The sequence below is a fragment of the Haliotis rubra genome, unplaced genomic scaffold, assembly GCF_003918875.1.
Source record: "Haliotis rubra isolate DU_JTF1 unplaced genomic scaffold, ASM391887v1 Scf411, whole genome shotgun sequence".
Taxonomy (NCBI): Eukaryota; Metazoa; Mollusca; class Gastropoda; order Lepetellida; family Haliotidae; genus Haliotis; species Haliotis rubra.
Window position 1 is genome coordinate 379,678 of NW_025767093.1, and position 27,015 is coordinate 406,692.

The window sequence follows — 27,015 nt, forward strand, 5'->3', positions numbered from 1 at the left end:
CACAGCGGAGAAGTATCCCAGAACCGGTGTAAACATATGCATACAGAGCTATACTAGACTCTTATAATAATATCTAAAGTCCCTATGGATATATGTTCGGTCGTATTATTCTAACATTCGTGTTAAAATATAGAAGAAGACATTATTCAAAAAGTACAGTGATATAAATGATAAAAACATTTTCGTAATATATTGAGAACTCTGTATAACCAGCCAACATGGCAGATGATCCGCAAGGTGCTTATTCTTTTTTCATAATATGTTTCCTGCGGCTCACAACCCTATCATTTCAGAATGTTGTTCTAAGTCTTTAGACTAGTTTTACTTGGATTGCATGATATGAAAAGTTCCGTCATACATTATATCGACTTTGTATTTGTAACTGTCATGAACGATTTAGAAGTGTTATTGTAGTGTAAATCTGGTGTCAGAATGTCCTTGACGTGCTGCATCAGACGTGGAACACAATCTGTGACGGACGTCATGTGTCCGTGACTGACCCAGTGTTATCTTTGATGTGGGTGTGGTCGCCCGTCACGGCACGATGCAGAGCGAGATTTGATTCTCATCGTTGATGGTTTTATAGTTGATTGAAGCACCCTGAAAATGTATCCAAGCATGACGAATCATAAATGGGTACTTCACTCTCTTTGCACAATGGACGAAAAGGGTTTGTGCTAAACTCTGCCATGTGTGCTTTTAGCCATAACATTTGGCAACAACAGCAGTAAATATGTGTGCTGACTTTGTGTGCTAGTCTGAGGGTGCGAGTTCGAATCCCGGATGGGGCTCAACTAAAAAAAACTCAAAAAGTACTAGAATTTGTACTTTACTCAGAAAGTGTAATCCCAAATATAACATATGTTACAGCAGTAAATATTGTGAAGCTAGGCTATATTTCTGTGGTTCCTCTGCTGACTGTCACACCAACAAAAATACCATTGGTGAAATTAATGATCACCACTCTGTTTGCAAACAGAAACTTCAAGAGGGACAAAGATGATTCAGGCACACCATCTTCAGAACTAATTGCAATTCGGCTTCTCTGTGTTCAGTAGCTCACAATATTCACTGGCATTACAGAAACAATTTGCTAAAATTGTTCTGATAATTTTGTTTTGAAACACATTACACAGGACCTGTAGATACATGCATGTATGATTACTTGTAAGCAATTGATTCTAAGCAGTTGATTCTTGTTGTTTTCTTTGCACATGTTAATTTTTTATCGATACAAGTACAAAAGTTTTTGTAAGAAAGTTTAGTCCAGTAAAATGACATTGTGTTCTAGTTCACAGTGTACGTCATCAACCAGTACAGTTTCTACGAGTAAAATATATCTACATTTGTGATGCACATGCTTTTGTACTGATCCCAAGGTTACATGCACTGAGGGGCTGATGAAATCATATCAACTTAAGTTTAAACCTTTGGTGCCATTTGCCACTTCCCTCAAAATCTGGCAAGACATATAACTGAACTGGTGCTAGGTGGAATGTAAAGCTACATGTAACTCACTACCTTGAATTGAAAACAGTATTCAACAACACTATTTTCAGTAAATTCACCTCCTGCAGGTTTAAATGTATTTGTCAGTGTTAAAAATTGTACTTGTTAGTGAAGAATTTACTTTTAAATATTTTAAACTGTGCGCACACTGGTTTTTGTGTTTATACCTACACAGATGCAAAAAAAATATTGATCACAGTAATCCAACACAAACCCGCCCACCATATAATAAACCAATCAGGAAACGGGATTTCAGAAGTGGGCTTCTTTAGGTGTATCGAAATACACAGTTCATATTGAATAGAATATAAAATCCTCACTCTCGCTTTCAAGTGCCTCCATGACAAAGTTCCAATCTATCTGAAAGATCTCCTCAGTGAATATGTCCCACCACGGCTTTTAAGATCAAGTTCTAATTGTCAGTTGAATGTCCCCAAGGTCAGATTAAAGTCATATGGACATAGACAGTTCTCTTACACAGCTCCCCTTTTCTGGAACTCACTGCCTCTTCACATCCGACAAGCCGCGTCCGTGGAATCTTTCCAGTCCCAACTGAAAACTTTCCTTTTTAAACAAGCTTATGAACTTTAATCCTTTCTTCAGATCACTCTATCTTTTAGCGCCTAGAGAAATTGCCTTGCAGTTTGATTTGTGCGCTATACAAGAACACATTATTATTATTATTATATTGTTTGGTTAGCCAATCAAATGCAATATACTTATGTTTATAATATTTTCCAGTGTTTTTGCTGAAGTGTGAAGTACAGAAGTATGCTTGGGGTAAAACTGGTTCGGAGAGTGAGGTGGCCAAGCTGTGTCAAGGCGTGAACCCCGATTTTCAAATTGAGGAGAACACGCCATACGCTGAGGTAAACCCCATTGATCATCCTCACAGCAGTATTTTGCATATGAATACACAATGCCATGTAGGAAGTGGTCAAATGCAACATATGCTACATTTGGGATTACAGACCTGTGAAGATCTGGGTTAGAATTGATCTTCAATAACCCATGCTTGTCGTAAGCGGCGACTAACGGGATTGGGTGGCTGTGAAGATCTGGGTTAGAATTGATCTTCAATAACCCATGCTTGTCGTAAGCGGCGACTAACGGGATTGGGTGGTCAGGCTTGCTGACTCTATTGGCACATGCCATCATTTCCCAATTGCGTATATTGATGCTCATGATGTTGATCACTGGATTGTCTGCTCCAGACTTGATTATTTACAGACCGACGCATAAACCTGGAACATTGGGGAGTGTGGCGTAAAAACTAAACTCACTCGCTTAGTAAAGTACAGATTCTAGTACTTTTCACATTTTTTGCTATTTTTGTCATTCCCACAAATGTACATGTTTTCCTGCCTCTCTATAGTCAAACATTAATATCAACCCCAGAGAGTAACTAATCTCAATTATCCCCCTTAAAAAAAAGCAGTGGATCACTACCAGATGTTCCCCCAAAATGTAATAGATTTATATTATTTTGGAAAACAGTGAAATCTGAAAGATGTATTATTAATGTACAAGATCAATTATTAGTTCGCGCAATATCAAGATCAGGTGACTTGGTTGATGCATGTCATCGTATCCCAATTGTGTAGATTGGTGCTCATGACGTTGATCACTGGATCGTCTTTCCAGACTTGATTATTTACAGATAGCTGTCATATGCCTAGAACATTTCCAAGTGGAGCCTTAGACAACGCACAAACAGAATCTCTTCCCAAATGGTTATCTTTCACTGCTATTGTTTCCATTTTCATCATTAAAGATGAATGTACACTCAGATAATGACACTGATTGTATTGTATTCCAGCTGTGGATGGGAACACATCCAAACGGACCCTCCAAGGTTTCCATTCCAGGAAAACCAGAGGAGGAGCTATCAGAATGGATAAAGAGAAACCCGGACAAGCTTGGGTCAGAGGTCAAGTCGTACTTCAAGGAGGAGCTACCATTCTTGTTTAAAGTTCTGTCGGTCAGGACCTCTTTGTCCATACAAGCCCATCCAAATCTGGTGAGTATTTGTGAAGTTTATCATTCTGGTGGATATTTGCTATGAGAGTTTTTAATCTGATGGGTATTTGCTGTGCGAGTTTTTAATCTGATGGGTATTTGCTATGCGAGTTTTTAATCTGATGGGTATTTGCTGTGCGAGTTTTTAATCTGATGGGCTATGAGAGTTTTTAATCTGATGGGTATTTGCTGTGCGAGTTTTTAATCTGATGGGTATTTGCTATGAGAGTTTTTAATCTGATGGGTATTTGCTGTGCGAGTTTTTAATCTGATGGGTATTTGCTATGAGAGTTTTTAATCTGATGGGTATTTGCTGTGCGAGTTTTTAATCTGATGGGTATTTGCTATGAGAGTTTTTAATCTGATGGGTATTTGCTGTGCGAGTTTTTAATCTGATGGGTATTTGCTATGAGAGTTTTTAATCTGATGGGTATTTGCTGTGCGAGTTTTTAATCTGATGGGTATTTGCTATGCGAAGTTTTAATCTGATGGGTATTTGCTGCAGCGAAGTTTTTCATCTGATGGGTATTTGCTATGAGAGTTTTTAATCTGATGGGTATTTGCTGTGCGAGTTTTTAATCTGATGGGTATTTGCTATGAGAGTTTTTAATCTGATGGGTATTTACTATGAGAGTTTTTTATCTGATGGGTATTTGCTATCTGGGAAGTAGATGCAATGAGGTGAGGTGAAATTGAGTTTAACGTCTTAGCCCACTGAGATACCATGCCACAGTGAAGCATGAATACCCCACTCAGACACATTATACTGACTCCGAGCCGACCAGTCCTTGTTGTACCCATTAATGCCGAGGGCCAGGCAGGGACCAACAAGTACCATATTTTAACATCTTTTGGTATGACGCGGATGCTCTAACCACTACACCACGGAGGCGGTCTAGATGCAATGAGACTTATCCATCTGTTGAGCACATGTCATAAGAGGTTTTCATCTTCTGAGCATATTTCATAAGAGTTTTTCTTGTTGTCTATATATATGCCTTTAAAGTTTTTTATCTGGCGTGTACATCGCCAGGATGGGAAAGTCTCAATAACTCAGTGCACCTTGTGGCAGCAAGAGTTGTATGATCCGCAGGGAGTTGAGATTGATAATAAGATGTGCCGTTGAGATTGACATCCAATGATGGGTGGGAAAAAATACCAGCGCCTTGAGCATGCACTCGTGCACGGATATGTGCGCTATATAAATATCCAATGATGATGATGATGATGATGATATGCAATAAGTTGACTTGTGAGTATGTGCTGTACAAGTTACACTTACTTTACCATGTTTACAGGACAGACAGACGGATTGATGGACAAACAGACAGACAGATTGATGGACAAACAGACAGACAGACAGAGCTCCTATCTGGGACTCTGCATATTTGTTTGCTTCCATTTGCAGTGGTTATTATTTGACGTGGCCTGCAGCTTCGAGGAGTGATCTGGACAATGGATTTCACTACAATATCCTGTGGTGGGCCACACTATTTTGTATAAGGTAAAACCTGTTTGTGTTTCATGTTCCAGGTTCTGGCCGAGGTGCTGCACAAAGAGAACCCCAAGGCCTACAAAGACAGCAACCACAAGCCCGAGATGGCTATAGCTCTCACCCCGTTCCAGGGGCTGTGTGGCTTCCGTCCCATCAAGGAGGTGGCCAGATATATAGAGGGTTAGTTCTGTAGCAACACATTCTAGACTGTGGAGGATGGAGGACACCCTCACTCCTGTAACAATCTCATTAGAATACGGGTACAATGTGTGAAGCCCATTTCTGGTGTCCCCTGCCCTGATACTGCTGGAATATTGCTAAAAGTGGCGTAATAACTAAACTCACTCACTCATTTAAATACTTCACTGTATGAGCAGCCTCTCCACAGATGGTCACATCAGCTGAACGTTCTAATCAGCAAACAGGCAGTTCTGAATGGAGATAATAAAGGCTAATGTATTATGTTGTTTAGATGTTTCATAAACTTGGTGGTTAAAGTCGAAGGAACCCATGTTTTCATAGTTGTTTGAAGTTTCTGTTTTGTTCGGATTGAAATTTCATATTTAGCCCAGCCGATAAGTGATCAAATTGTGCACTTCGTGTTACAAGCATGAAATTTGGCATGATTGTAGCTTATACCATTCTTAGTTTGTAAAGATTGAGAGGCCTCGCAGATGTTTTTGATTTTTTATATTTTGGGGGGAAAAAGTGAAAAATGATAATTTTTTCGACTATTTTCATCATAACTTTTTCTAATATTCTCCAATTCTCAAACATCATATATCAAATTGTAGAAAATTCATAGCTGATCATTTTCCATACATACATGTCTTGTCTGTCTTTAATGGTTAGGTCTATGGAAGTCAATTTATATCATGACAACCCGAAAAAGGGAAAATTGATGGACATATTTCAAAATGGCCACCACATAGACTACAACAGTAAAATAAGTATGAGATCATCCCATGATCTAACAATTTTTTATCATTTCTTTGCAAATCAAAACGAGAAGCCTCGCAGATTTTGGCCATATTTCATTTTGGGGGGAAAATAGGGGGAGAAAAAATGAATTTTCCGAAAAATGTTATCTCAACTCAATTTTAAATCCTAATAAATTATGTATCAAGAATATTGCGAGAACAGATGAAAGTTTATTTGAAGGGATATTTCAGAAGATTTACATTTTATCATCCAAAACTGTGTTCCACACCGCCTCCGTGGTGTAGTGGTTAGAGCTTCCGCGACGAGAGCCGGAAGGTCGGTTCGATCCCCGACGCGCCATACCAAAAAGACGTTAAAATATGGTACTTGTTGGTCCCTGCCTGGCTTCGCCGCATAAATGGGTACAACAAGGACTGGTCGTCTTGGAGTCAGTATAATGTGTCTGAGTGGGGTATTCATGCTTCACTGCAGCATGGTATCTCAGTGGGCTAGCACTATAAAACTAGCTTCAGTCTGGGCTAGTACAAGCAGCCGCATACACATACACACGCATGCACGCCGCCATAGGAGCCGAAACATTCTCAAGCACGACGTTAAACCCAATTTCACCTCACCTCACCTCCACAGGAGATATCGCTTGTGTGAGATCATATGATATCTCCTAGGAGATATCGCTTTGACAGTACAATGCTCTGATTTTGTACAATGCTCTGACAATGCCATGACGTCATGAACTGATGACGCCACAATGCTATGACATCGCTGCACTGCAAGTCTAATGGTAGTACAGTGTTGAGAGATTTACAGTTTTCATTGAAAAGTTATGAAGAATGATTTTATGATAAATAGAATCTCACCCTCGTGTCTACTGATATCAATTATATCAACACTCGTTGATAAAGGTAAAAATAAAATTTGTACCTTTATCAAATCGTGTTGATATGATTGATATCAGTAGACACGAGGGTGAGATTCTCTATGTATAATGTATGAGTATCAAAATCAACGCAAACATGTTTGATTTCAACATCAATGTCAAAGTAGCTATATTCAACAATCTGCGGCAGGTTACTCATTTATGTCTTGAGTGGAATTGTCTCTAGCTTGACTGAATTAGAAAATCGTCTCCTCCACATTTGCACAGTGCAGTGCACTTTAGAGCTGCTTTTACGCATTTGGACCGGTTTGAACTTTTTTACACATTATTTATCATTATTATTATTAATTTTTAAACTTATCCTATCTCACGACTTGCACCTCTCTCTCTTCATTCGACCATGAGTGGAAACGAATTAAAACTTTGCTCCAAGGCCTACCTTGCCCCTCTCCCGTGCTGTGCGTGCCTTCTGTGTCAGTCGTGCTCACTAGTCCATGACAGCACGAGGCATGCGCAGTCCTCACCCACGTGATCACCTCACATACTCATTCTCTTTCTTGTCGCTCCCCTGAGTGGACGTGAAAATTTTTTCCTCTGAGATTTGCTCAATGTTTTGCGCCCGTTGTAATAAAGTTTTTTCAGCATGGGACCCACACACATCGTGTGTTGATTATGTGGGTGTTTGTGACTGGGACACACGCTGTCCGAAGTGTTCAGGTCTGTCTAATGAGGCGTTTAAATTTTACAAACGTGCTTGTGCCAGACGTTTGGCAGATAGGGCTAGGACTAATTCTGCGGGGTCTGGTCCATCTCCCGCTAAGAAACAATGCTTAGATCGCCCCACCCTCACTGCTCACCGTTCTCAATCGCCCGTCTCTCCTGACGAAGATTTTATGGAGGCTTCGTCGGATTCCTATTTATCTGAGAACATTAGAAGGCTTTTAGGGAGCTTCCCTCACCCAGTTTAAGTTCTCATGAGCGCACCAGGGTGGTAATGACCGATATTTCTTCACGCCAGACCTGCGATCTACATTATCTCGTAGGTCTGCTTCTTCGAACGATCACAGACTTCGAGAACTTCTAAGCATTCATCGCTGACGGGGATCGGGCGCCGTTGGAACGCATACTCGCCTCCTATTTCCACGGCTGGGAGGAGTCGTTTCTAGGTCTCGTTCACTTTCCGAGCCGAACCTCCTCCCATGGCCGAACCGGCTCACATGGGCGAGCCGCTCACACGGCCGAGCCGGGCTCACCAGTACATCTTCAATGGGTTCACCTGACCGAACTGATTCACGTGAATCAAATGGGTTCACCTGACCGAACTGATTCACGCGTATCGGAAGGGTTCACCAGGACCTAACGGGTTCACATTCCGACTCAGTTCACCTCAACATAGGTTTCAGTTCGACACACCATCAGCGCTTTGATTCCCGTAGTCGCTCAGTCTCGCTTCTGGTCGAGGTGGTTGGCCATTTCGATCCGTTCACCTAGCCGTAAGGTGTGTTTTCGCCAGAGTGATTCTCAAAGTCGGTCTCATTCACTTTAGGTGAATCAGGATATCCCGCCTTGTCAGTCTAGACTCAGTAGCGTAATTTTGCATTACACTGTAACAATATTTACTTCCTCGGATCCCCAATCGCCATGTTCCTGGGGCAAACGCTGTCGGGAATGTGCTCCTTATTAAGGACGTTTTTAGAGCATGTAGACATACTTGCTCCCCGGATGGCTGGCAGACAGAGCTCGCTACACTTCACTAGTTGATCACCCGACAAACCCCGCTTTTAAACGACCGGTATTAACTGCTCGTCGTCCGCAGTTTCCCATGTCGGACGGTGATAATTTTATGGGCGCATCATTAGATGTCTTCTCGTGGTTCCGCCTCATCAAAACGTTCTGTGTTGCCAGTTGACTCACAACCTTCCGATCTACTTCGTCAAATTGCCAAACCGATTCGCCACACCGAATCGGTTCGCCATATACCGAATGGATTCACCAGACCGAACCGTTTAGCCATACCGAATGGATTCACCACACCCAATCGGGTTCGCCATACCGGAAGGGATTCACCACACCCAATCGGTTCGCCATACCGAATGGATTCACCACACCCAAATCGCTCGCCATACCCGAATGGTTTCACCAGACCGCACCATCAAATTGCCGAACCGGTTCACCACGCCGAATCGGTTCGCCATACCAATGGATTCACCAGACCGAACCGATTCACCACACCGAATCGGTTCGCCATACACTAATGGATTCACCAGATCGAACCGCTTTCGCCACGCCGTATGTGAATAATCGACATTGACTCAGTTTGCCATAATATTAAGACTGTTTCTTATCGCCAAAACAGTTCACATCATCGATTCAATTCACAGCAACGTAAACGATTCACCTCGGCCGAACATTTCACCTCGCCTCACTGGTTCATCTGAGCGTTCTAGATCTCTCCATCAGCTGAGATCATTTAACCGGGTTCGATTATCGAACCGATCCAGATCAGTCAACGATTCAGATCACATCGGACTGATTCAGATCACGCCAACTTTCCGCTCACCACCCTGAACTGATTTACCAGCCGCTCAGATCGCTTCACCAGGTCGAAAAGCTCCCTATCGCCGAACCAGTTCACCTGGCCGCTCAAGATCAATGTACAGAGGTAGTAGCTATGTGCTTCACCATGCCGATTTGATTTACATGTGTTGTTAGTAGCGAGTCATCTAGAGATATCACGCCGCACTTGACGCCTGGCGATCCCAGTTCTCAAGAGTCCTCGTGACCGGAGCTCATCTCATTCCAGATTTAATCTACCATCCGATCTTCACTTTTGATGAATGATTCGGTTCAACGATTCTACCCTTCGGTGTAGATATCAGTTCTGCAACCAACCCGATATGGCATAACTAGATATCGCTTTGCGAGCCAGGAATACTCTACGACGCCCGATGAGTCTTGTTACTACAGACTACTCGTAACAGCGTGTTTGTGTATCCCTTTGGTGCAATTGTTGCAGACGGCTCGCCATCTTCAGCTCCCTATGTTTTACATGATAAGCAAGTTTCTGGACAGATAACAAATGGATGAAGTTCTTGCACATGGTACCGCAATGTTTTGTCAAATAGCCAGCATAGCTCAGCCCGGAATTTATGGGTTGCGCATCACCCCGTTAACCAAAGACCATGTTGTCCGTATTTTTGTCACTCGTGTGTAACGCTTTCAAATGGCGGACTACTGTTTGTTTACCGAATTTTGATGATTAGAGTGACTATGAAGTGCCCTTTGCAGAATTCTCTTGGTCCCACGAATCGGATACCAAGTCCAGCCTATAAATGCAAGTAACAACGAAGCTGCCATTCCCCGATAAGAGTGACTGTGTCGGATTTTGACAGCCAGTCGAGAGAGACTGCTTATTGAGGGTGACGGACAGAAACACCTGTGAACGGTTTGCCTAGTCAAGCACCGAAGTTCAGAGGTCACTGCATTATGCAGGATTGTCACCAGGCAGCCATCTACTACCTATATCACTCCACCTGGCGCACCATTATTTTGTTCGCCAAAAGAAACGCTCCTGAGGTCACGGATCCTACGGTAATTTCTACAATTTGTTTATAATGTGAACGCTCCTGTAGATTGACTGACAATCTCCATGCGCCTAACATATTACATTGAGCACTCCGCCAGAACTGACGAGTTGCTCGACTTTTATTGAACGCTCTTATATCAGGAGATATCTTTTGTCAGAGGCAAGAGTGGTTAGACCTCTCATTTCCTCGACCCGCGATGGCCGTGGGGTAGCCTAGTGGTTAAAGCGCTGACTCGCCATGCCCAAGACCCCGTTCGATCCCCCACATGGGCACAATGTGTTAAGCCCATTTCGGTGCCCCGCCGTGATTTTGCTGGATTATTGCTAAAGGCGGTGTAAAACTAAACTCAGTCAGTCAGTCAGTCCTCGACCTGTGAGACGCTCTACCTTGACATCCGGATACATCCAGACTATTGGAAGTATCTTCGATTTACTTTTATGGGGCCATTGATACCAATGGAGGATCCTGCTGTATGGGCATATGCAGCCCCGCGGGTTTTACTCAGATACCCATTCTGTTAACCAGCTACCTGCATTGTCGGTTGACAATTGACAACAATATCGACGACCGTGTTCAAGCCCAGCAGGATCCAGTCGCCCTTCCTTTCCACAGACAGTTCATCACCGGTTGCTCACGCTAATTAGGATGGCTGCTAAATTCGAGCAATCAGGGGTAACACCCAACCCGCTTTGTTTCTTCTTATTGGGACAATATTCAACACGCCAGGTCATGATGTTTGTGCCCCAGGAGAGGTGGGACAATATTCAGTGCAACGACCACTAGTGTTGGTCCAACCCACACCTTTTCGCCAGTGGCAGAAGTTACTAGGGTGGTTGGCGCCGCACAAGTGCTGACTGACAGGGGCCAGCTGCAGCTTCGCCCTCTTCAGATGGTTCTGTGCCCATACATCGGGACGACAACCCCAGGGAGTTGATTCGCCTTCCCGCACAACTACATTCAGTCTTTCGCTGGTGGCTCAACAAGTGGAATGTTTGTGTTGGAGTCTCTAGGGTGCCCTTCATACCGACTCAACACCTATTCGCTAAGGCACATCTTGCAAGCTGGGGCCACTTTCTCCATCAAGTGGCCTAGCAGTGGTCATCAGGAGAAAGGGCCTTTCATCACAACGAATTGGAATTCAGCATTGTCATTATCGCCTTGTTCGCACTCGACAACCATCAGCTTCAGCGCAGATGATCACCAGTTGCGATCATTTCTGCTTTGTGTACAATCTGAATAAAATTCTGAATTTTATTTCTGATTTGTGTCTTCGATTCTTCTGGGACTTGTGAGTTTCGATTCAATTACCCTTTCACTTCCACGGACGGTGTCTGTGGGGTTGTGTCAAGCAGGGGCTGGCCCGATACTGGTCGCCAGACCTTGGAAATCGTGGGTAATGCGACTGTTTACACTCGCTAAGCTAAGCGCCCTTTCACTTTCATGAAGGTAGTGACTGAACACCACATTGCTCGGGAATCCCGGTCCCTGGAGCACTTGTGTTTAATAAGTCAATGGGTTCAACTGACCATTGCAGGTCTCGCTTTGAGACGCTGGAGGGTCGCCACCTCACTTACTGTCCTCTGCTCCACGGATTAATTACGCCAGTAAAGTGAGTCATTCCCGGCGTTACACTTCAGAAGGCTACCTTTAAAGCATCGCAAAGAGCGCCGCCGTTCGCGTAAGAGACTGTTAATACCCTTGTCTACTGCTTCCAAGGCGGAAGTCTCTCGCACAACACTCTCATATTGGCTACGAGCTACAATACTACGAGCCTACACTTTTTACACTTCGTAGCGTTACCTTAAAGCATCGCAAGAGCGCCGCCGCTCATGCAAGAGACTGTTAATACCCTTGTCTACTGCTTCCAAGGCGGAAGTCTCTCTTGACAACACTTCATATTGGCTACAAGCTACAATACTACGAGCCTACACTTTTGCCGGTTTGCCACCACCACTCCACGCAGTCAACCCTCATGAAACCAGGGCATTGGTTTCTACTATGGCGCTGCATAGCAACTGCTCGTTAACTGCCATAATGGAGGGGTTTTTGGCGATCTGACACAGTTTTTCGCCTCATTACCTCAGAGATGTGTCGGTGACGGATATTCAAGGCCTTCATCAGTTTGGACCACTCGCCCTGCCCAGCAGTTATCAGCTGCACAACATCACAGATAATGAACTTCCTTGTGCTCCGATGCTATATGGATCCCACTGTGCAGTTGATCCCAAGTCGCGATCGCTTCTGCTTGTGTACAATCTGAATAAATCTGAAAAACTTTTTCTGATTTACGTCTTTATCTCTTCCGGGATTTAGATTTCTCATCTCATTTGTTTGAGACTACAGAGAGTCGCCACCTCACTTACTGTCCTCTACTCCACGGAGTAATTAAGTCAGTGAAGTGAGTCCTTCCCGAAGTGTTACACTTCTTAGCGTTCATGCTCCTAAGTGCCTATACACATCTATGTGATCTTATTGTGGTAAGTAATGGAAGTCATAAGATGATGTGGTACTGAACGTTAAAATTGTGAGTTTTACCGATTCAATTTCTCTTTCACCCTCCTCGGACGGTGTCTGTGGGGTTGTTTCAAGCAGGGGCTGGCCCGATACTAGTCGTTAGACTTTATTACGGGGTACCTTGGAAATCGCGGGCGATGCGACTGATTACACTCGTTAAGCTACGCCCTTTCACTTTGTGAAGGTAGTGACTGAACACCACATTGCTCGGGAATCCCGGTCCCTGGGAGCAATTGTGCTTAGTAAGTCAATGGGTTCGAACTAACCCCGCGACGTAGTAACTTGGTAGTTATTGGCCTACCTTGTAGTTGCTTCCCACGGTTGTTTGGGCATAACACTTAGCTGTTATCGCTTGAATTTCGGTAATCTATGACCCACCTTCCTACCGTGGATAGTGCAAGTCGTGTGAGATAGGATAAGTTTAAAAATTTGAAAATTTTAACTATAAATTGTATATTTATATACTTATCCTATCTCACGCGATAAAGTCCCTCCCTACCTCCCCACTACATAGATTACCACCGTTCCGGTTTTGTCCTTTTATGGCTCCAAGATCGAGAATGAGTATGTGAGGTGATCACGTGGGTGAGGACTGCGCATGCCTCGTGCTGTCATGGACTAGTGAGCACGACTGACACAGAAGGCACGCACAGCACGGGAGAGGGGCAAGGTAGGCCTTGGAGCAAAGTTTTAATTCGTTTCCACTCATGGTCGAATGAAGAGAGAGAGGTGCAAGTCGTGAGATAGGATAAGTATATAAATATACAATTTATAGTTAAAATTTTCAATATTATAGGATATTTATATAACGTACATATCCACGAACTGATACATGCTCAAGGCACTTGGTTTTTCCCCCTTGATCATTGGATGTCAATCTCAACGGCACATTGTATTATCAATCTCAACTCCCGGGGCAACATACAACTGTTGCTTTCCCATTCTTACAAGGTACCCATTCACAGCTGGGTGGACTGGGACACATAGTCACAGCACCTTGTACAGGTTTACTGCACATTGCTGTACCCGCAACTAGGTATTTGCACGTATTCATGTGGACATCTTGTCATTTACCAACAGATTCATGGGTTCTTTTAAGTGCACCGGGTTGTGTACTGTACACTAGGGGTTGTGACAACACTTAAAGAATCTGCACAGAAAGTTGACTCCAAGGTTTTTGCAGCTGGTTACAGCTGGGCTCGATCCCGGCAAGCTCGCTGGATCACTAGCCTATTGCCTAAGACAGCTCGCCCACCATGCCCCCTGCTCACCCACAATGCATTTCAGCAATTCCTGGCAGCTCTTTGATGCCTTCAGAAGACTTGAAAATAGAGGTACAAGCTCTCCCTGAGAAAGTTATTGCCAGCCCTTATCCAGAGGGCTTGGTAACTCCTGTGAGACAATTCCACTCAAGACATAAATGAGTAACCTGCCGCAGATTGTTGAATATAGCTACTTTGACATTGATGTTGAAATCAAACATGTTTGCGTTGATTTTAATATGGTTTTTATAGGTGATCCATAGGCAACCAACCTCATACATTATACATGTAAGTAAATCTTCTGATATACTCATGCCAATAATGGTTGTCACCCCCTACAATTTTTTTAATTGGAGAGGGGTGTGGGGTGGGGCTGTGAGATGTGTGTGGGGTTGGGGTGGGGAGGGGTGACAACCATTATTGGCATGAGTATATATTCCTTCAAAACTTTCATCTGTTCTCGTAATATTCTTGATACATTATTTACTAGGATTTGGAAATCTAAGACTGACTTAAGGTAAAATATGTTGAAAAATTCCACACGCACACACACACACACACCCCTTCTTTTCCCCCCCAAAAAATGTAAAATGGCCAAAATCTGCGAGGCTTCTCGTTTTGATTTGCAAAGAAATGATAAAAAATTGTTAGATCATGGGATGATCTCATACTTATTTTACTGTTGTAGTCTATATGGTGGCCATTTTGAAATCAATTTTCCCTTTTTCGGGTTGTCATGATATAAATTGACTTCCATAGACCTAACCATTAAAGACAGACAAGACATGTATGTATGGAAAATGATCAGCTATGAATTTTCTACAATTTGATATATGATGTTTGAGAATTGGAGAATATTAGAAAAAGTTATGATGAAAATAGTCGAAAAAATTATCATTTTTCACTTTTTTTCCCCAAAATATGAAAAATATAAAAAATCTGCGAGGCCTCTCGATCTTTATTTAATAAGAATGGTATAAGCTACAATCATGCCAGATTTCATGCTTGTAACACAAAGTGCACAATTCAGTGAAAAAACTGCACTTATCCGCTGGGCTAATTTGAGGATGTAAAGAATTGAAGCCAATTACTTTTAGAAAGCATCATTTGGCTCCCATCAGAACACTGGCATCCTTCATTTCGATTCAACCGTCAGCATTCATACAGGCATGTTGACACAATTGTTTCTGAATACACAGGTGAATGTGGGTACAATGTTTGAAGCCTATTTCTGGTGTCCCACGCCGTGATATTGCTGGAATATTGCCAAAAGCGGCGTAAAACCATACTCACTCACATGTGAATGAAACCAGTTGTACATTCTTCAGTGGTTGGGGCTGAAGAGCTGAACAGCTCTTCATGCAGAGAGAAGTAATTTTAGTCAGATTGTGAATGGTATTGCATTATTTGAAAATGCAATTGCAATAGGTTGCCATAGTGATGGTGAAGAAATGTGTGGAGGACTAATGCAGTGGTACGGACATCTGACTATGGTCCTATATGCTGTCAGAAGTGTCGAGACATTTCAATATGTCATTTAGCGTTTGGCTTGTCACACAAGGGTTACACATAGATAGACTGCGTGATGAATACTTCTGGGGCTCCGGTGATATTGCCGGAAGAGACGTAAAACAGTACCCACTCACCTGTTTCCCATTTTTCAGAGATTGACGAGTTCCGCGAGGCCATTGGCAACCACAACGCGGTGAAGCTGCTGTCATCTAGCAACTGCTTGGACATGCCGCTCCACCGCGAGGCCATGAAGGTGTGTTTCACTGGACTCATGAATAGAAAAGCAGACGTCATCGACAAGCAACTGAAGAGTCTTGTGGCCAAAGTTGAAGACATGAGTGAGTCCATCACCATGACAACACGGGCTATCACTATGGCAACACTGAATCCATCACTAGGTCACCTCTGGGTCTGTTACTAGGACAACACAGAGGTTATCGCTATGGCAACACTAAATCTGTCACTGTGAAAACACATTGATTATCACTCTAACAACACTGAATCCTTTAACGCTCAGTTTGTTACTAGGAAAACACTGACTTTATCACGATGACAACATCCAGTCCTTCACTATGACACAACTGAGTTGCTATCTGTTCTTAAAAATCACTTTTCTCTATTTACGTCCATATCATGATGAATCAGCAGCTGATGTCAGGGAGCCTGTTGCAAACCACAAATGTTTTCTTGCCTAATATTGCAAACTATGTCTCATCTGTATAATGTTTGTGTGATTTGTATTACAGAATCTAATGGCAAAGACACGTCACATTTGGAAGGCGATTTGCTGTTAAAGTTAAACCGCGTGTTTCCCGGGGATCGTGGCGGGTTTGCAATTTACTTTCTGAATGTGATAACATTGCAACCCGGAGAAGCCATGTTCCTTGAGGCCAACCTGCCACATGCATATCTGTCAGGAGGTGAGTTGTCTCCCTTTGCTCTCAACACTCTTGCTGCCAGCAGTCACAGGTCCCCACTCTGACAGTGGCCACAACCCTGCACGGAGTTGAACTCACACGTGACTGATATGTTAACAAACAATTGATGACTTGTCAGCATGCTGATTACTGTCTTCCAAGCTAAAGTGTTCATCAGTTTTATTCTTCAGAAGAAGTCCTCCTTGGGGCATACATACATATACATTAAAATGTCCATTTTAAAAGCTCATTTACAGTTGTAAATAATATTTCAATAAAATATTTTACCAAACAAAAACTCGCTATGTGTGGTAGAGACTATCTCTACAGGGCCCTCAGAGGGCCCCCTTACAGCCAAGAGCAGGTAACTCCTCGTTGTGTGTACTGCGACCTCACTTTTCATGCTGTCACCGCCGCCGTAGGTCGCTTGCATGGTCCAAGATAATAATAAGGATGAGTGAGATAGAGTCAAATCCCTGTATGTACACCTTCCTTTCGCCGGGCTTAGCTGAATCTTTGTATGACTTTTTTCATTCATGATTTGTTGTAACTTTATCGTTGTTCGCTGTCTCCAGCCACTGGCAGGCAAGATGGCTGGACCGCTGGGTTCCGCTTTGTTTTCTCTTCTCCCTGGCTTTAGAAAAGCCCTTGTAGTCGGTTGTGAAAGGGCTGATATTTTCATCTTTGTAGATTATACCTTGCCTAAATTCCTCTTTTCAGGCTTTAGGTAAGTTTTGCTTTGAGTGTTTTCGGACGCCGTTGGGAGTCGCCTTCACATTATGTTGCCTCTTTGTCACCCATACGCAATTACGCTCTCGCTATTATGGCTTTACGCTAGTAATTAATAGTCTTTGCTGCCAGCAGTTAAAATATCGCCCGGCGCTTGTATTTTGTTCTGTTTTGTTGTGTGTGCATATTATATTATGTATATCGTAGACAGTCCTTGCTATTATCATAGCGTGGTTCTGTTTTTGCAGCCCAAGGTGTGTCACCTGTAGCGCAGTTTGTCGCCTCAGGATCGCCACCTGGTTTGCTTTACGCTTGTTTTAAGCGGAGGAAGCCCATGACTAACAAGGTTGTTCTATGTGTCAGGCCTCGCCACCATCAAGCCCCAGGACGTGCTGATTAAGCATTGTTCTACACGCCCTTACTTCGTAGCGGGGACATTTGGGGTCAGGAGTCACTTAAAGACAGCCTAAAGATAAAAAAACAAAGAAAAAGAAGGCTTCGCTTCCTCTCTTCGAGGGGATGCTCCTAAACGGGCTTAAGGGTACCGGGCCTCCGCTCCTTCACCTGCAATCCCTCAACATCACAGGCACCTCCTGTCCCTGTTTCTAACCAGCTAACAATTGATTTACTTTCTGATATATTGCAGAAGCAGATGGATTCGTCCATTACCTCGGTTGACGCTGATGGCTGGCCTCCGACAGGAGATTGGTGTCCCACCAGGTAACGGGTGTGTGTGTCGGTCTATGGCGGGCAGTGCGCTCCCAACCTCAGCTTAGGCTCTGAATTGTGGGGTTTCTGTCGGGAGGCCGGGTCGAAGCTCTCGGTCTCGCTGCTGGCCACACCCTCCTGGCTGTAGTAACTACACCGGCCCGAGCCTTGCAACTCGGAGTCTGGTCCAGTAAGTTAGTAGTTTGGCAGCGTCCCTGTGAAGCATGCCGCTTTTACTACAGCTTGTCCCACCGGGCTATGCCGCTTGGTCGGGCCATCTCGGTGTCTGGATCATTTTGTCTACCATTGAGGAATCCCAGCACGGGCTCTTCCTCATCACGGGCACAGCGACTCAGTCTCGAAGTCTTGGAGCCCGGGTGTGCCGGGCAACCCGCTCTGCTCGAGAGCCTTTGTCCCTCTTCTGTGACCCTCGATGATCCCCTCAGAGCTCTCTCTGGAAACAGAGACCTCACCCAGCCGAGGATCGCATCTCGAGAGGCTATGGAGGAGGATGAGGGTCGGGAGGAGTTGGGTACGCTTTGGTTTCGGCCGCATTAGGCCCCTGAGGCAGGCAGGCACGGAGCTGCATTGCTCTGTCCTGCCCCCAGGTAGTGGCCTTCAGTACTGGCGCACCTGACCCTCAGGGAGGTTTCGCCTCCCAGGGAGGCTTTTGCTCCCACCAAGGTGGGGACACAAGGCTAGGCGATATTACCCTCAGTCTTGTCTGAAGTAATCAACCCTCCCTCTGTGGGGTACCAGGTCCAGGTTCGATTGGCCAGAACTTGACCGGCCCGGTACCTCATGGGGAGGCTTTCACTTCTACAATCCCCCAGTGGTTATCGATTGTGTTTACGCATCCGCCGCCTCTGGGGGTTCGCTCGAGTAATGCATGGCTTCAGCCAACAAAGGTCGCCGCTTCCGCCGTCAATTTCATCAACGCTTACAGCTTTAAATCCTTCCATCGATCCTTTGAAGAGCAATACCGCAATGCGGCTCCAATACCCCCAAAGTGACGATCCATTCCGGGCTTACATCTCGTGTTGCAGAGGCAACTACTGGATGTGGATTGGGGTGGAGGAAGAGATCGCCTCCACCTTGGCTAAGCAATTAACGGAGGTACAGTCACATCTGGCGCTGCGATTCTATCAGGTCAGCCGCCGGTCTGCCAAATGATGTCTGAGGCGGTGATGGGCCTCCGCCCGCCAGTGGCTTTCCGTATGGCGGTGTATTCCGCCTGCCACGCAACAGAAAGTTCCGCTGGCTGCCATTCCGATGGGTTCTACCCTTCCCCTCGGGCAGCTACAGTAACTGGAGGCCGCTGAGGCTGTCTCAACCTTCAAGGACTCTAAGCCCTGCTGGAACAGCTCACACGCCTCGGGCCATGGCTCCCCGCCAGTTCTCTCAAGATATCCTTCTTCCGCCAGCGCGCGTAAGGAATCTGTTAAGAAATCGGCTCAGCCCTTTGCAGTCGCTGAGGGTAAGGGCAGAGGCAGGGCAAGGCGCAGTACACGGGCGCCCCACCAGCCTTTTCAGGAAGGGAAGTCAGCCCCGCTTCCCAGCTATAATTCCTCCTGGAGCTCCTTTTGTTGGTACCTTTTCCAGACCAAGCAGTCAGAGTACCGCCAAAGTCCTGTATTCACGTCTCCCTGCCACATATCCCTGTGGGTAAGTGGAAACTTTCCTTCTTCCTATCGGAATGGGAAAGTCAATGCCCAATCCCTGGGTCCTGTCCACACGCTCCAGGGAAGGCCACTTGTTACAGTGGAAGCGCAGACCCACCCCTTCTCGGATCCGCTTGCACTCCAGTGCCGGGCTGCCCTAGAGAAGGCGGAAGTGTTCATAGCCGGTGGTCCAGTCGTTGCTGGACAAGGCAGCCATAGAGATGGTTCCTGTGGGACAAGAAATGTTGGGTTTTACTCAACTTATTTCCCTTGTCACCAAAAGGACCTGAGGGTTCAGACCTATTCTAAACCTTCTCAAAGGTCTTGAACGACATGTTAGAGGTACCGGCCATTCAAGATGGAAACACTCGTGCTCGGGTGATTTCTGCCTGTGGAGAAGGGAGATTGGCTCACGCCAATCGACCTCAAAGACGCTGTGACTTCCATGTCCCTATGCACCCGGAAGTTCCGGGAAATACCTAAGGTTTTCCTTCTCGACGGAGGTGCTATCAGTTTCGGGTATTCCCTCTCGCATTTCCACAGCGCCAAGGGTGTTCACCAAACTCATGCTAATCTCCAGCTCAGGGTAGCCAGGTCACAGGGCAGGTGCTGTCACCCGCACTCTAGACGATTGGCTCCTTCGCATGCGCTTACCACTCCACTTGAGTCGAAGCTGGCGACACTTGCTGTGATAGTGGTTCCTCACCAAGTTGGGCTTGGATTATCAACCTCAAGAAATCAGAACTGGTTCCCACCCAGGATCTGGTGTTCTTGGGAGCCGCAGGTTCGAGACAGCGCAGGGATAGTCTCCCTGTCTCCCGACCGCCACCAAAGTCCAGAGAGTTGTGTTACAATTCTCGAAGTTCCCCCAGGGCCTCAGCTCGACTTGGCTCCAGCTGTTAGGGCAACATGGCGCAACGGTGGACATCGCTTTTGGCGAAGCGGGGTTGAGGATGCGCACTCCATTCAGCAGGCTCTAGCTCGAATGTGGGTCCACACCCAGGGTTACGAAGTTGATTCTCCACACTCCAGGGTGGCTAATTCCTCATTTACGGTGGTGGACACTGGCAGGAATTTATCCAAGGCTCCCTTTGGAGATCATCCATCGCCAGATCTCTCAATTCAGACGGACGTCCCACAGGGTGGGGGGCGTGCTGGGCTCTTGTCAATAGGTCTCAGGCCTGTGGTCAGAGCTGAGGCGCAACTGCACATCAATGTGCTAGAATTGAGAGCAGTCAGGTTGGTGTTCAAACGACTTCGAGCAGGTTCAAGGCCGTGTGGTCCGCCTTCGAGATGGACAACCAGACGGCAATGACCTACATCCTGAAGCAGGGCTGTACGGTTTCCGCCTCTTCTGCAGGAGGCATGGCAGTTTCTGCTCTGGTGCTGCACTCAGTTGACATACGGGTAATGCCTGTTTATCTCCCAGGGCGACAACGCTCGAGCAGATGCACTCTCTCGCCGTATCCTGGCCCCCACGAACGGGATGCTCCATCGGGGATATTCGGGCTATCTCCCAGTTGTTCGGGTCGCTCCAGGTGGATCTGTTTGCATCTGGGGACGAAACCAGATTCCGTAGTTTTGCTCTCGGATACCGGATCCGGAGAGCCATCGCCCAAGACGCTTCCAGCTCCGATTGGACGGATAGGGTTCTGTGGGCTGCTCCCGCCACTACCCCCTGATTCCCAAAGTCCTCTTGCAGCTTGCCACCCAACCAGCTCGACTTCTTGTGCTCCTTGCACCCTTTGGTCGGCTCAAAGCTGGTTTCCGGGTACTACTCAGGTTTCTGGCTCAGCCTCCTGTACTATTACCCTTTCGACCGGACTTACTATCCCAGAACGAGCTTCGCACCAATCCCAGGATTCAGTGGGTGGCCTGGCTCTGTCCGAATCGCTTCCACGCTGAAGGAATTCCTGCACCAGTTGCAGACACAATTCTGGCCTTCGGAGGGATTCGGCACAAACGCTCAGTATGAGGATAGATGGGCCTGTTATGCTGGCTGGTGTGTCGGCAGAGGGATTCTTTGATCCCTTTCTTCAACTGTAATTGAAGTACTGGAGTTCTTGCAGTCTCGGTTAGAAGCCGGTTTAGCCGCGCCTACTATCCGGGCTACTCCACGCAATCTCTGCCTTCCATATCCCTGCCGACGGTGTCTCTTTGGGGCAGCACCCTCTCGCAGACAGCTTTTAGCAGGCGTACGGACAGAATCCGTCCGACTGTCCGGGCGGATTAGTCCCCGTGGGACTTGTCAATCGCTCTTGATTGGATGTCCGGGTCCTCTCTTTCACGATCTGTCGCCTCTTTCACTCCAGCTGTTAAGTTGGAAGGCTGCCTTCTTGTGGCGTAACGCCTGGCAGGCGGTAGGTGATATCCATGCTATGTCAGCGGATCCTGCTCTGACTGTCTTTCACAAAGACAGAGTCAGTATTCGCTGCCAGACTCCTACTGGCCCTAAGGTCGCAGGCTTTCATATAACGGGCTTCTATCGAACTGGGTTAGCTTTCACTCAGCCTCCATCGCCCGTACCTCTTCGCGGCGTGCTCACGCCTTAGATGTCCGGTGAAGACTCTCAAGGTTTATATCAAAACGAACGGCTGCTATCAGGAAAGATAAGCAGCTGTTCTGTTGTTATGGCGGTGGCAAGGTTGGTCTTCCGCCAACAAGCAGACCATATCTAGGTGGCTTGTCTCTCTGCCATTTGTTCGAAGCTACTCTTTACAAAGGATTAACCATCCCTCAGGGTTTAAAGGCTCATTCTATTAGGGCAGTGGCTTACATCAAAAGCATACCCGGCGGCACTGCCCATTGAAGAGATCTGCTCAGCGGCTATCTGGAGCCTAATCGAGCACGCTCATCCCGCCACTATCAGCTGGACAAACACTCACGGGAGCCGCACTCGGTTTGGCCAGACAGTTCTCACCAGTGGGCAGTGTCGTGATTCTCCAGCCTAATGAGCCTTTAGAAATCACGCTTTGCTGTTCTCATGGTGTAGGTGTTAATAAATTCCTCAATTTTTATCGGTGGTGGTATCACATTGGTGGTGGTTTTTACTGTATGTAGCGACATTATCACTGCTACAGTCACTGTGTGTTCATCCCTGCACCACGCTCTCGCTGGTTTGGGTTGTTGAGGGATATATATTGGACTCGCCCACCATACTTTCCTCCCATTTTGATGGTTGGGGTGGACTTGCGTCCGCCTTTATAAATTTCCACCAATAGCCTATCGCTAGGTTCCTTTTCCTCGCTTTGCCACGCTCGCTCTGATTGACATCAGCGTCAGGTGACTAGGTGAGTGTACTTTCTCTCTGTCGCTGCTCTCGGGCTGTGCCTCTCGACTGAACTAGGGGGTATGTTAGGCAGACAGAATACCACTCCCGACTCAACATCGCTGGGAGTCTGTCTTATGCTTATATGTACCCCAAGGAGGACTCTTCTGAAAAGAATTTTACAAACCTGGAGAGGTTGAATTCTTTGAAGAAAAGTCCTCCTTGGGGTACGGGCCACCACCTCCCCTCATTCTGTCTGACACGCTCAGCATGAAAAGTGAGGTATTTGAGGTACACAGCCAGAGTTACCTGCTCTTGGCTGTAGGGGCCCCTACGGGCCCTGTAGTGGTCTCACACCACACATAACGAAGCTTTTTGTTTGGTAAAAATATTTTATTGAAATATTGTTACAACTGTCGAGGCTTTTTAAAATGGACATTTTAATGCTTATATGTACCCCAAGGAGGACTTTTCTTCAAAGAATTCATAACCCTCCAGGTTTGTAAAAATTTATATTTCATTTCAGCTGACATGTAATGAGTTTATTGAGAATTCAAATGAGAAGTTGGGTGAATTTCTGTTGGTCTATAGTCTCTGTTCAGGAGAACTGTGTTTGCAAACATAGAATATTTGCGTGCGTTTATGTTTCTGAAATACGAACATTCGTGCAAACGCTATTTGCTTTGCAGAAGTTTTCACTGTGTGAAACACGTGGTGTTGAACTTGAACGAGGTTTCTCCGATAGCAGTTTTGAACAGAGTTGTTAGAACTTCGGACTTGAGCGGTCGTGCTTTCGTCGACCTCTCCTAAATATAGTGTTAGAACTTGACTGGCGAGCAGTTGTATATTAGACGGCCTATCGTTATATTTGCATTACAACTCGCCAGTTGATAGGCTGCATTCTGTAATGCCTATCGATAGTTTTTCGTCATAGTCACAATAGGACTAACTTGTTGTCAACAGTGTACCAACTGTATACATTTGTGCAAAGCACAAAATAGAATTAAAGTGAAAATAGATTATTCACAGTGTTGAGAGTTTACTTTATAGAACAATGCGTAACAGTTTCAAAGCATTCTAGTTAAACAATTGTAATTAATCATGGGAACAGTAAATTAGATAGTGAATATATCTTGAAAACATAGATCCCAGTACATTTTGGGTTAGAGGGTAAATACAGATGATGCTTGTAAGGTGTGCTGCCACACTCGTGGCAGTGATGTTTCTGGGAGGGTGACGAAAAGTGTCGCCTACTGTGGAGGAGCTTACTTCTATTTCTAATAAAGTTTTGTTTTCCCAATTTCACCACCGACTTTTGATGGAGTATTGGCTTCAGCAGGAGCTTATGGTACTGAGGTTGTATCCCACTACCCCTACATCCCACTACCCCTACATCCCACTACCCCTACATCCCACTACCCCTACATCCCACTAACCCTACATCCCACTAACCCTACATCCCACTAACCCTACATCCCACGTCCCCTACCCCTACATCCCACTACCCCTACGCCCGCTACGATCCCCTACATCCCACTAACCCTACATCCCATTACCCCTACATCCATCCTTACTACTCCCCTACGCCCCGCTAATCCCCTACATCCCACTAACCCTACATCCCACCCACTAACCCTACGGCCCATTCCGTTACCCCTACACATCCCACTACCCCTACATCCCACTACCCCTACATAGGATACCGGTACTGATCAATGGAAACATTGTTTCCTCTGCAGATTGCATGGAGTGTATGGCCTGCTCCGACAATGTTGTGCGAGCCGGTCTGACTGTCAAGTTTGTGGACGTGCATACACTGTGTGAGATGTTAAACTACACGGGGCAGACGGCAGCTAAGACCAAGTTCAAGGGCATTGAAGACCGAGGTGGAGATGTAGCTGTTACAGTCTTTAGGCCATTTGTCCGGGACTTTGCTGTAACAAGATTCGAAGTTAGTGTTTTTGAAGAAAAGCCTTTGTTTGCTCAACATGTTTGATTGTATTGGAAAAGAATTAATGCTGGAGTGATTGGTTCAATAATCGGTCATTTGATCGATCTCGCCTGCATCAGCGATTATCCATGTCATCAAAATGTTTAACATATATCAACAGTTATAACCTAACTCACTCTATCAACTCGCTAACTCATGTAGATGTTTCTGTATAGATTCCGAGCGGAGTGAACAAGGTGAGACTGGCTCCACTGAAGAGTGCCAGTATATGCCACTCTATCAACTCGCTAACTCATGTAAATGTTTCTGTATAGATTCCGAGCGGAGTGAACAAGGTGAGACTGGCCCCACTGAAGAGTGCCAGTATATGCATTGTGATTAAAGGATCAGGGGAAGCAACCAACGCAACACTTTCTTCTCCTGTACCTCTCCAGCGGGGATCAGTGTTCTTCTTCTCGGCAGAGGAGGAAGTCTTTGTCAATGTTTCCTCAGATGGCATGCTGCTGTTTCGGGCGTACGCAGGTGTTTGATCAACGTGAACACAGTGACACTAACAGATTGTAGAACGGAGACAGTAACAAATCGTAGAACAAAGTCCCAGTATATATTTTTGTTATTAGAAATGTTGGACCGATGTAGAACGCAACTAGGGAACGGGTCTTAACAGGATGCTGCACAAGGTGAGGTGATTCGTCATAACATTCATGAACATGCTTGTAACAAAATGATGGATATATCTGACTCATTCTTATCCCAACCATTGTATGTTTTAATCAAAATGCATGTAACGAACCCTGGTTATACTGAACTTAAGTTGACCATCAGTTTGAGTTCATTATAGCCACATTTTTTCTGTAGAAGAATTCATTCATACATTTTGTTACCTACATTAAAATCCTTGATTAACGGATAAGTCTTGGATATTGTTTATATATCATGTATGTTAAGGGGGTCCTTGGAATCTAGGCAAACTCTAACTTTCCTCCAGTAATTCGAACACTGGTATCATGTCATGTTACATTAAACGTTTTAGCGTATACGGTATATGTGGTGTATTAGGCATTTATGCATCTCGAGTTAAGTTTTATTCAGCTTGCCTTTGGCTTATGGTATAGCGCTAAACACATAACACACAACGCCAGCCCATGTGATGCTCCCACAGCAAATTTGTCTTGATGAAATGCTTCAGTCTGACATTTACAATGAAATTAAAAGAAACAAATACATTGAGCTGAGGTAGAATTTCTGCTGTGTCATTTGACTTTCAGCTTCTTTCTTCCTAGTTGGCATCAACGAGTTATGTCCCCTTATATATCAATGTGCAGCCTGTTTGCTTCATCACAGGGTTTGGGGTTTATTTTCCTGCTCAGAAACATATTTCCCTCCCAGACAGGATATATATTATTTTATCACCATCATGTGAACCAACCAGATCTTTCCTTTTTTGAGTGAAGGTAATATAGAGGTACGTTTGTGATATATATCTCGTCAGATCCTGTAAAAACTGTGATAATACATGTAAAATGACAGTTTTAGAACATGTTTGATGAAATACTTCGATGACTAGAACAGGTGCTCCTGATATAAGTTGTTTATTAAGCAATATGATGCTGAAGCAATATTGTGTGTTAGTTCAGACAAACATAAGTTAAAGTAATGTAAGATATCTTATTGTTGTAAATTTACAGTGTTGCAGTCTCTCAATTCAAGTGAGCAACATTGTAGGGTTTGGGATTGAAACAAGTTATGATTGTGTTTGCATTGTGATGCTTTGTTTATGAAATGTTCTGAATATTTCCAATACATATGATGTTATGTATCACCAGGTGTTTTGTTATGGTGCATGGGTGAGTCATGTTAGCATAGCGTGGTAGATCTGATTATTCTGTGTCTGGCACTGACAGTGGACTCCTACAGAAGGACACAGAATGTCGCAGGGATGTCGAGTACATGAGAAGGTCACACCACAAGATTTATTTAGTCGCATTGTACAACAAGTATTGTTTGCATGACCTGTGATCTCACTGGGCGTGCCCACAGTCTCATTGGTCTGGGGGTACACTA

The 27,015-nt window shown here is 45.1% G+C and overlaps 1 protein-coding gene across 1 annotated transcript; it reads left to right on the forward strand.

Annotated features, from left to right (window-relative positions):
- Window positions 1-165: 165 nt before the first annotated feature.
- Window positions 166-26,773, forward strand: LOC124288092 (mannose-6-phosphate isomerase-like). The gene is made up of 8 exons (XM_046724659.1): window positions 166-237; window positions 2,251-2,378; window positions 3,329-3,529; window positions 5,062-5,203; window positions 15,870-16,055; window positions 16,464-16,637; window positions 24,740-24,951; window positions 25,266-26,773. Exons 1-8 carry the CDS (start codon window positions 219-221, stop codon window positions 25,479-25,481), a joined length of 1,278 nt encoding a protein of 425 aa, XP_046580615.1. The 5' UTR covers window positions 166-218; the 3' UTR covers window positions 25,482-26,773.
- Window positions 26,774-27,015: the final 242 nt, after the last annotated feature.

Bases quoted from the DNA above. Each gene is read 5' to 3' on its own strand.
- LOC124288092 (XM_046724659.1), top strand. The intron at 2,379-3,328 runs GTAAACCCCATT...ATTGTATTCCAG, and splicing joins AGAACACGCCATACGCTGAG to CTGTGGATGGGAACACATCC. The intron at 3,530-5,061 runs GTGAGTATTTGT...TTCATGTTCCAG, and splicing joins TACAAGCCCATCCAAATCTG to GTTCTGGCCGAGGTGCTGCA.